Here is an 11,229-nt window from a genome sequence, read left to right as displayed (position 1 = left end):
CTGAGCCCATATAATCTAGAGGTGGACTTGTTGCTCAAATTAGTGGGTAGAGAAGTGTGCCACATGTTCAGTATCCATAAATATTGACTCTGGCTTTCTAGCTGGCCATCTCTGACCTTGGTGGGTTTCCATTTTGGGGAAAACCTATTCAAAATGTGTCCCATTTGGCCACAGCCTCTTTTATACACCATGTGCATGTGTTCAACTTTTTTCAGCAGTCATGCTTCTGCTGTCAAACACATGTGGATTGATGAATATTTTATTGGTTTCTAAATTAAAAAGACAAGTTTGCTCAACAGCTGAATTAGAAGTGAGTCACGGCAACAAATTGGTTCCTGGTTTTGAGCAACATCTCTGAAGATTATCTCCCTGTAGGCATGTTATACTGCACTAAGGCTACATCTGGCTCAAGGCGGAGGAATGCAGGCCTTGTGTCTAGCCAAGCAACTGTTAACAGCAGGTGAAAGGCTAATGGTTGGATCTGCAGTGTCATCTCAGGGCTTTGTCTGCCCACTGACTCTTGGAATGTATGTGATGACAAGAAAGGGTTTCACCATCCACAACCACCGCAACATGAACACATTCACAGAGCGCATACTGTACCATACAAAAACATTAGGCATGTGAAAAACCCTTCAGAGGACAATGAGCTGTGTCTTCTTCTCTTAATCAGGATCTATGTATTAAAACAACCCCATGCATTCTATCCTAATCTCCCTCAAATAACCTCAAACATTTTCCCTTCAATAGATTTATTGTACTTTTGTTATAAGTGTAATGTATTACACATTGTTCTTCCTTAAGGGGGTTTTTCGTAATAGAAACAGATACGTGCATAAAATACGATGGTGGTTTCATTGTATATTATTCTTTTGGTTACTGCAGATGATTTCTGCCAGGTGAAGGATGAATGGGATATACTGTACCAGAGAAGAAATTTCTTTTTTTATGAATAAAAAATATATAAGTTTGACTGTAGGGCATTCACAACATCAAATTCAGGTATAAAACCCCTTGAAAGAGAAAAAGATTGTGCAAGTTTTGATTCAGGTTAGCATTTGTAGGTGTGAGAAATTTCAGTTTGTTATTGCCATGTACAGACTGGATGCCTCGGGGGTCGGATCACAGACTGGTCATATTGTTCCTTCATGCTGGGACAAAGGACTTCCAAGAACACTGGTTTAATCTGATAACAACAGTCCAGAGCTAAATTATTGTTATGAGACTGCCCGGATGATCCACTGCATTGTTTTTGACCCACCTGTGGGTCCCAGGAGCCTTTGAGAGAACTGCAAAGGGATAAGAAAATAGTCAGCTTGTGTCAGCAGAAGATTGTGAGGCTTCACCTTTTCCTACCTGTTGCCTGACAAAGTTTTTAAAAGGTTTCTTTTCCAGAAAAGTCCTTTCTTTGAGAGTGAACATATATGAAATAAATTAAGACTAGAAATGTGGGAAAATTTGCAGCATTGTTTCTTGTGTTCCTTTGTAAAAAAAAAAAAAAAAAAAAAGCTTGTTAACTGCTGTTCCAACAGCCATGGAGGCTCTGTAGTTTATTTAGAGACAATCTATCTTGGCTCTGAATTTCATTTCATAACTTTCACAAACTATTTACAGTTTTCAGAAACAAACAAATGTTTGCTTTTACAAAGTAATGATGATATGGTGGCAGCTGTGCTGGGTTAACACCAACTGGCGGAGTCACATTTTCACCTCTTAAAGAACCCCTCAGCCATGTGTTAATTTATGGCTCTGATAGCGTATCTTTTACCTGCCCTCTCTGGCCATGAAAGTTTCACTCTGTCATGTTGTCCTTTCAATCAGCATGTAATTGGATCAGTGACAGCAATTTGATAAGCATGATGTATCTGGCTCAAAACAATAATATATCCAGTGTCAGAGCTGCATGATCTTTTTAAATCACTCTGGGCATCGCTGATCAAGTCTCTCAACAGTCTTGGCTGGACACAATTCTCAGTGCTGACCTGAAATAAGCTGTGCCACACAACACACACAGTCACTGTCACACATGCATTATATGCATGTCCATGCACTAAAGGCACACTCACCTTCACACACTCATCCAGTGAAAAGAAACACACGACACACAGAAAGGATAAAAAGCAGGAGAGAGCATCAGATAAAGCCCTCTCTTTCTAATCCTCTCACTTGGGTAATTAAAGATGCCCACAGCTTGCTTATAAGACCTTATCCTTCAATCTACGGCATCTAAATGCAGAGCAGCTTTTACATAGGCTTGCGTTTAGAGCACTAGGTTCAGCAAGTTGTGTTTTGGCAACAGCACAGATCCAACTATCACTAGAAAAAGATTAATACATCAAAAAAGAAGAAACTCTTTCTAGATAGATACAGTGTAGCGAAAAAAAACCACATTTCACCAGAAGTTATTTTTTACAGAGTCGATTAAATGAATAAAGACTAATGTAACCTGGAAAGCCAAAGAGGTAAAGGGTATAAATCAAAAGTCTTGTTATTCATTGCGGAGAAAGCCAAAAACAATGCACACTGTCACTAAGATAATGGCATGCACCCAAAAACCTCTTTGTATTTTAATTGCAAAGTGGATGATCAAGGATTATCCCTCATAAAATGTTTCTGTGCTGAAAAGAGACAAAGATATCTTGTGATCTCTGTGGGATTTAATCTATTGCTATCTTGCAAAGAAAACAGGCTCAGTGCTTTTTGCCAAAACATAGCCGTCCACCCCACCATCATCACCTAATGGAAGTCACTAGATGGAATCAATGAGGGCTTTTCTTATGGAGATGACCCAAACATAAATGCTGTTGAATACACCCCAGAGGTTAAAAACAATGCAGCAAAGTTTTTCTTACCCATTTGTGCTTTGGAGAGCATGTACTGGACAATTCTGAAGCTTTTCTGCTAAATCAGCCAAAATGTTACGATTTTTGAGTAGTATTTTGTTTAAGAAGTTTAAAACCTGCCCCTTAAAAAATTTCAAAATAAGGAGTTTTGCATAAAATATGTTTTTAAAAAAAGTTCTTTCTTGAGACTCTCACTTGGCTCTAAGAGTAGGGTAAATTTAAGACATATCACGCAGCCAAATCTGCCCCTGATATATTGATAAACTGTTGTAAACTGGAACAAAATAAAACGAAAAACCAAGCCAGGAGGAAGCATGCATAAATCAGGGCTGGTGTCAGACATACATGCACAAATACACACATCCACAGTGAAGTTCAGCAGGAAAATGTAAGCGTCCTTTTGCATGGTCTAATCCCTTAAAATCACAAAAGCAACTTGTCACTGTGCCATTATCTATTAGCCTTAATCCAAAAACCAAACATGTTTTATATAGCTCTGAACACTGCTTGATCTATTAGCTCCCCATGAAACAGAAGAGGCTGATATGGGCTTTGATCTTTGTGGTCAAATTGGCAGGAAGGACCCACTACTTAGGACTATGATGTTATTCAAAAGCATTGATAAAACAGGTAATTTCCATTCATATAAATATAAAAAACAACATAAAACAGCACAGATCAACTGCTGCCTTTATAACATTTTATATTCTGGAATTTCCATGGGCGAAGATAGGTACAAGAGAAAAGAGATATATCACAACAATCCAATACAGCATAATGCAAACGATAAAACAATATGTTGTTGGGCTTACTGACAAAATATTATCAAAAGAGGATGAGGATGAGGAAGACTCCAATATCTGTTTATTTCACATCGTTACTCGTGGAAACTTTTTCAAATTTTTTAGAGCCTCAGGGTTAGAGGTGCGCAGGAGGTGCTTTACGATGGACAAATAATTGACAGCCCCTATAGTGACGACAAAAAGAGTCGCGGGGGCAGGAGAAGTAAGATGTGTGGCGCTCAAAGGAGAGGCGACGCGCTCTCATACTCGCAGCAGCAGCTTCCAGAGGAGCGACACTTGGGTGCGCTTTTCTCTCCTGAACAGTCAGCGCCGTTCAACTTCTGTCGTAGCGATCTTTTCTCTTTTTAAGATGTGTGGTCAAGATTCGTTGCTCTTCGATCGGTTATGCCTTCGCAAAGTCGCTTCCTCATAGACTTAACATAGGCTTCTTTTTTCCTTTTCTATTCTGACCAAGACCTAACCCGACTTGCAGCTGGTGAGAATATGTGCAAAAGGCGATCGGCGGAAAGCATGGGCTGTAAATGGTCCCCCGAGGAAAAGCAACGTGGATTAAACACGAATTAATGTGGAATTTATTGGCGCTCAAAGGTGGAACGACGACCGGACACAGCGCTTCCTCGTCAGGTAAAGAAGATCTGATGGATTTTGTAACCTGTCACATTAGGCTATTCTATTGAAGTGAATACTTAATTATTTCAGTAGTCATGCAATCGCTTCACAGCGAAAGGTTTGCTTTAGAAGTGGCTATCCGCACTTCTTTTTCGATCACGAGGTGTGTGCGTAAAAGTCAAAGCGCTCCCCTGTTTATCCAAAAGAGAGGGTAAAATTTTTCTGTAGAAACAATACCTCTCAGATCATATTTTGGTTTTTTTATGTTTTTGATGTGCTGTTTCGGGCCACATCTCGCCCTGGCACGCACTTCAGATCTAACACCTGTGAGCCTCTTGAGGTAACTATCCCCTATGATTATACATGGCCGTCAAAGCCTGTGCAAACAGACGCTCGTAGTATTACTGGTGTATTCTAACCCTTTTTCGTCACTACATTCTTTATTCCTTCTTGAGGTCGTTTGTTCTGCACAAACCCACGTTTCTTTCTTTTTTCATATCACAACATCGAACATGATTTCTTATCTTTTCTAACTGGAGACTTAATGTCTGCAGACTTCCCCCTCAAATCCTTTGATTTGTATTTTCCGTGTCTGTCTCCTTTTTATTCACTTCTTTTCACAACTTTCTCTCTACTTTGAGATTTTTACGTTTGGGTTCACGTTAAGCTTAAACTTCTGTTTCAATCAGACGCCTTATATTGCCGGTGGGGCTGTCTCAATTTTTGTGTTCCACTTCAAAGTAAGTGCCTTTCCTTTTTAACCTGCTCTCCTTCAATCATTCCGACTGCGGGAGGAGGGGGGTGGGGGTGTCCCACAAATTGGGAAGTGGTGCAGTGGAGCGCTTGCTGTTCTACCTCATGTCAATACCTCAGCGCCAGTGTATTGACAAAAAACAACTTTCTTCACAGGGACTGACTGATCATGGTCGCCGTGGTCCGCTCTCTCATGGTACTGCTGCTCGCTCAGGTGTTGCTGGAAGGTGCTACGGGACTTATCCCCGAGGTCGGCCGGAGGAAGTACAGCGAATCTGGGAAGCAGACCCCAGAGCAGTCGGAGAGCTTTCTCAACGAGTTTGAGCTTCGGCTTCTCAATATGTTTGGTCTGAGGCGCAGACCGACCCCCAGCAAACAAGCCGTGGTGCCGCAGTACATGGTGGACCTTTATCGCATGCACTCTGCAAACGGAGACCACAGCACTAAACGACCCAAGAGCATGGGGAAACACGCAGAGAGAGCCGCCAGCAAGGCCAACACGATTAGAAGCTTTCACCATGAAGGTATGTATTAGTGACATACCTTTACCTGTCAGCTCCACCGCTCTCTCAGACAGCCCAAACCTATATTTAAACATGACTCAATGCGTCAAGACTGAACTTCAGTCTTCAGTGTTTTATGAAGGTTTAGTCATTTACAGGTGACACGCGTCCAGGCTATTTGTAACTCTTTAAAGCGTTTAGGATTGCTTAAAAGTCAGTGACACGATTTATAAACAAACATCTCATGCACAATTAAATTAGCCCTCTTCAATGTAGTGATGCAAACTTTAAGCAAACATCCCTCTGGCGCAGCTGTCACAGGCTTCAAATACATCAAGGGGCGGCGGTATACCAGGGATAATTTGTTTCTTAATAATTGATGGTGTTTGCGTGGGTTCTGAAAACAGTTTTTCCAGACACGCACCACAGCAGCAGGACAAAGGGCGGTGTGCCTTTGCGCAGGTGATAGACCCAGTAATTTCAATAACACGCGACATTAAAAGCACCACGCATTATGACAGAGTCATCGTGTCAGACTGAATCATTTTTAACAAGACTGAAATTAGTTCGTGGTATCGGCAGGGAGGAGGGGTTGCTTCCTTATTCTTTCCAAACCCCCAGTCTCTCCGTGCTGTGCGCTGTTACGCGTTCCGGTTATACCACAATTGCTCACTTAGTTTGTTGGACGAGAGCTGATTGTTGAATTTCGTGTCTCAGTTAAACTTCTTTTATACAAAACATCCTGTTCAGATGAATAATGGTTCACTAACTTAGGATAAAGCCAAGTTAAACAATTAAATTCTGTTGAACTATGATACTACTGGAGTGGTTTATTTTGTTACCATCTTTAAATATGCTGTCGTTATATATCAAGTTTAACTACTAGACATGCACATTTACACGATATATGAATTTAGTATGTTAGATAAAAACGATAGAAATTTAAATGTGACCTGTAGCAGCTCTGTATCTAATTTTCAACCGCTTTCATGCAGCTAGTGGATTTTACAACATTAAAGTTAGTGATTCCATAGGGGCCCTACAGAGACTCCTCATACAGAGTCCTAAGTGTTTGAGTGGAGAAGTTTCCATCAGGGGTGAGTCAGAGGGGTGGTTGAGTGGTTGCTTGGGTGCTCTCCAAAGGCCTAGTGCAATGACACCAAGTGGCTATACTGACACACTACAAACAATCCTGGCCCAAGCAGCAGGGCTGAGTGACTGCTCCCAGCCTATACTGATGGAAACCTCTGCACCCAGCCAGCACAGCTTGACACCACTGGCCATTACAAATGAGTCCAGATTGTGTTTACATATGTTTCCATGGCTCTTTCATCCTACCCTGAAAAAGCTGTTATTAGGGTTATTAGTCTTTCTGTATCATGTCAAGTGGTGTGCAAGGGATAGTTCCTTCATATACCAAACATGTATCTACAGATTTAAATGCAGCACTTCAAAGCAAACTGCTCTTATCATTCATCACATCAAACATTTGATATTAATTTCTTTTGGATAATTACTTTCACTGCTATCAGTTTTCAAAAATAACCATTTCTTATGCCAAATAGAACATGTCCAGTACTACACAGGAAGTTGCTGCCAGAGACAGGTCCCTGATGAATGACACGACATTAGCCTTTATCTTTTGTTTTGGCATGTAGCACAAAAAAAAAAAATTAGGAATGTTGATACACTCATATCTGTGGTTCACACGTTTTTTTTTGACAAGCCTAAACTTGTTCACACAGCAGTTACTTAAAGGAACGAAAGACAGAGAGATTGGGAATATTGTTGCAGAAAGAAGCAGTGAAAAGAGTGACAGAGGAGTACAGAAAGAAAAGAGGATTTAGGGCTAAGAGAACAGCGAGGAAAGGGGATTTGGATGCTGGGGAAGGAAAGGAGGAGCAGGATTGGGGAAAGAGGAGAGGGAATGAGAGACAGGGGGCTTTCCCACATCAAATGAGGAGTGATGCGCCTAATTTAGGTCTTTGTGCTTCTGGAAGGAGGTTTAGGATGAGATGGTGGAATTTCCTAAATGCCTCCTTTGAAAAGCAAAGAGTTCAAAGTTTGTGTTTACTTTGCCGCATCAAACAGATTAAAAAGTGTGTCTATTGTCTATGATCTTCATAGTGAAAGAATTCAAAGTTCCTCAAAGAAAATTGTAGCTTTTACTAACACTTCTGTCATTTACCTTACACTTAAAAGGGGGATACCAATTAAGTTAAGTATAGATATAGTTTTATATGCCTCAGGACAGTAAGAAGAGGTGCATACATGAGTGATAGATATCAGTTTCTAACTGATAAAACTGGATACAATACTCACCCTTCCATCTGTTCTTAGACGATTCAGAAACTGGATCAGCAGTTTTTGTAAAAGTTTTAAGAATGAATTAAATTTCACAATGCATAATTTGCTAGTGAGCTTTGTAAAGGTTAATGCAAGATTTGGCATTTATGGTAGCTTTATTGATTTCCATATTTCTCAATACTCCATAGCCTTTGATCACTTGTTACTGTTGTATGCACTATAGGAAACTGTGTGCAGAAGCCAGTTGTTGTAGTGCAAATGAGCCATATGAAGGCAGAGCGACTGATCTTTTTGATCTTATCAGTGGATGGAAGCGCACCGCTTTCATCCTCTGACATTTAACCAGGTAATTTTAAAAGCATGACATTAATAACTGTAGTACATCATAATTAGAATTTGCCTGCTATAGATGTTTTAACTCTGTTACATAGTCACACATGCAAAGATATGCCAGTATGACAATGGTGCACACCCACTCTATGACTGCGTGGCAGCTTGTCTGGCTGCACAGAAAAAAAGCTTTGAGCTTCATGGGGGTGTGAAAGAAAGCAAAAGCAACTGTTCCCCTGCTCATACTAGATCAATTAAATGATCTAGATTTAAATCATAGTTGTTCTTGCTTCTTGTACCACACATAAATTATTTGCTTTATTCATGGCATGCATTTCAGACCGTCATCTTACAGTTTGGTTGTTTCTGCTGTCCTTTGTAGAGTCAATGGAAACCCCGGCCAGTCTGAAAGGCAAAACAACCCAGCAGTTCTACTTCAATCTTACTTCTATCCCCGATGAGGAGCTCATCACTTCTGCAGAGCTACGCATCTACAGGGATCAGGTCATGGGAACTGCAACTTCTAACAGCAGCACCAGTGACAGTGCTGGTGGCTTCCATCGTATCAACATTTATGAAATATTCGGAGTTCCTGCCTCTAACGGCATGGAACCTCTGGTGCGTCTGCTGGACACTCGGCTGGTGCAGGACTCTTTGAGCCGCTGGGAGAGCTTTGACGTGAGCCCTGCTGTATCCAAGTGGACGTCAGGGAAAGGCCACAATCATGGCTTCATGGTGGAGGTGCTCCATCCAGAGGGAGGAGAGGCGGATGGCAAGCATGCCCACAAAAGAAGTAAGCATGTCAGGCTGAGCCGGTCCCTGCACCAGGATCAGGACTCATGGCCTCAGGCACGGCCTCTGTTGGTGACATATGGCCACGATGGCCGTGGGGACTCGGTACTCCATACAAGGCAAAAAAGGCAAGCACCACACCGCAAACCACGCAGAAAGCACCAGCACAAGGCAGTCTGCAAGAGACATGCCTTGTATGTGGACTTCAGTGATGTGGGATGGAATGAGTGGATAGTGGCACCACCTGGCTACCATGCCTTTTATTGCCAAGGGGAATGTCCTTTCCCCCTAGCAGACCACCTCAATGCAACTAATCATGCCATCGTGCAGACACTTGTCAACTCAGTCAACTCAAACATCCCTAGAGCCTGTTGTGTGCCCACTGAACTCAGCCCAATTTCTTTGCTCTACCTGGATGAATATGAGAAAGTCATTCTGAAAAACTATCAGGACATGGTGGTGGAGGGATGTGGCTGCCGGTGAGGAACTGGTGGTATGGGTAGAAACAGAAACTGAAAATGATCAGTGTTTGTTATGGACACCCGGTTTCCCAATGAAGACGCTTATTTATATAAAAGAAACACAAAACAGAGCTATTGTGGAAGAAGAAAAAAAACTATATATATGAATATATTTATGTCTACGTAAAGTTGGGAAAAATAAATATTTTAATCAAAGGAATATTCCTTTACTGGTTTTGAAAATGTATTTCTGATGTACATTTTGAAATGGGTGCAATACCACATGAAGTATAATGCTCAGATTTTTATTTTGTATTTATTTCTATTATAACCACTTTATTTGTAAATAAATAATGTGTATTTATCGTGGAAAAAAACAAAACGTGGTTACTCTAGTTTTCCAAGATCAGCTACACTGAGCCAGCTTTTGCTGACAAAATTGTCTCAAGGGAGGGAGGTGGGGGGTGGGGGTGGGGGGTTGGGGGGGATGTTGGCAACATGTGTGGCTGATATGAATAGGAGTTTCAAATTCTGACAGAAATTACCTGCAAAAATATAAGACTATGCCAATTGCAAATCAAACAATGGATTATTTTGGTTCAAGTAATTGGAAACTAAAAACAATAGAGGTATATGTAGTGAAGTGACAGGACAAGATCACTGGTGTAATGAACTGCAATGTGGTGTAGGGTCAAAGGACAATTTACATGCTTGCCAATGTGTCAGACTCCCATGGGAGGATTAGAAAAACAGCCAGGCATGTTTTTTTATGCATTACATGTCACTGTCATTCCTGGGAAGACTCTTCCAAAAGCTAGCTCTTGTGTTTATTCTGTTCCTGACCAATAGTGTCAGATTAAAAAAATGTTAAACTGCAGCACCTCTGTGAAAGGTCTGACAGGGTTTGTTTACAGTGAGATTTGGCACTGAAAGATTTCATACTATAGCAGACAGACACACCAACTGGCCTTCAGCAAAACAAGAGTTTGCCAGCACTTTATTCAATCAGGACAAACACACACCTGCACCTGTCCACATACTGCTCTTGCTCAGACAGATTCTTCCCACCTCAGAGTTTAGCTGCTTCCTTTGTCATTTCTGACTCATAGTGTTCTAATGTGTTTTGGCACTAAAGAAGAAGAAAAAAAGATACAGGCATGTTTCACAAAACAACACAGCAGCAGCTGATAATTAACTGTAACAGAGACGATAACACGTATTGACCCCAAAGCAGCCTAAGACTAAAAAGAAAAAGAAAAAAAAACTTAAAGATCCATAAAATGTATAACTTGTAGACTCACTCAGCATCTTTTTACCACAATATCTGCATACCATAGACTAAAACTGCTCCGAAACAACATGGATGACAGTTTGTCATGTTGCCTCTGCAACAGATCAGACAATAAGAAAAAAGAGAAGCATAGAAGCAAAGTTTTGTGGTGTTTGAGTGACTGTGCTTTCTGCTGTGTTTGCATTAGAAAGGGTTTGGAGAGATCACGAGGCAGCTCAAAATGCTCTAAATAGAATGTTTTTATGTGAGCGCACATTGGGACCGTGGAATGTTGGTTTTCAATCTGAGACACATGCATACGCTTGCATGGAAAACCAACGTGGTTGTTTTTTCAATCATCTATTCAAGGGTTTCCTGGTGGGCTTTTTCTCTTCAAAAACAAATGTGCATTGAACAAAGATATGCTTGTTACTTATATAGGAAATATAAATGAAAACATCAAGAAGGAGCCCTGGGACTTCATTCAGGGGCTGTGAAAACACTGAAATGTCTTTTTTTTTTTTACTTTACCTTATATCATGGCTGTTCACCTATTCT

General features: G+C 40.9%; 1 protein-coding gene across 1 annotated transcript; it reads left to right on the top strand.

Annotated features, from left to right (window-relative positions):
* The first annotated feature begins 3,847 nt into the window (after nucleotides 1-3,847).
* On the top strand, nucleotides 3,848-9,821 carry bmp2b (bone morphogenetic protein 2b). The gene is made up of 3 exons (XM_041976625.1): nucleotides 3,848-4,270; nucleotides 5,165-5,532; nucleotides 8,531-9,821. The coding sequence occupies exons 2-3, from the start codon at nucleotides 5,178-5,180 to the stop codon at nucleotides 9,421-9,423; spliced, it is 1,248 nt and encodes a 415-aa protein (XP_041832559.1). The 5' UTR covers nucleotides 3,848-4,270; nucleotides 5,165-5,177; the 3' UTR covers nucleotides 9,424-9,821.
* Nucleotides 9,822-11,229: the final 1,408 nt, after the last annotated feature.

The sequence above is a fragment of the Melanotaenia boesemani genome, chromosome 22 (assembly GCF_017639745.1).
Source record: "Melanotaenia boesemani isolate fMelBoe1 chromosome 22, fMelBoe1.pri, whole genome shotgun sequence".
In the NCBI taxonomy this organism is placed as follows: Eukaryota; Metazoa; Chordata; class Actinopteri; order Atheriniformes; family Melanotaeniidae; genus Melanotaenia; species Melanotaenia boesemani.
Note: the sequence above shows the minus strand (reverse complement) of the source record. Positions and strands in the feature narration are given on the sequence as shown.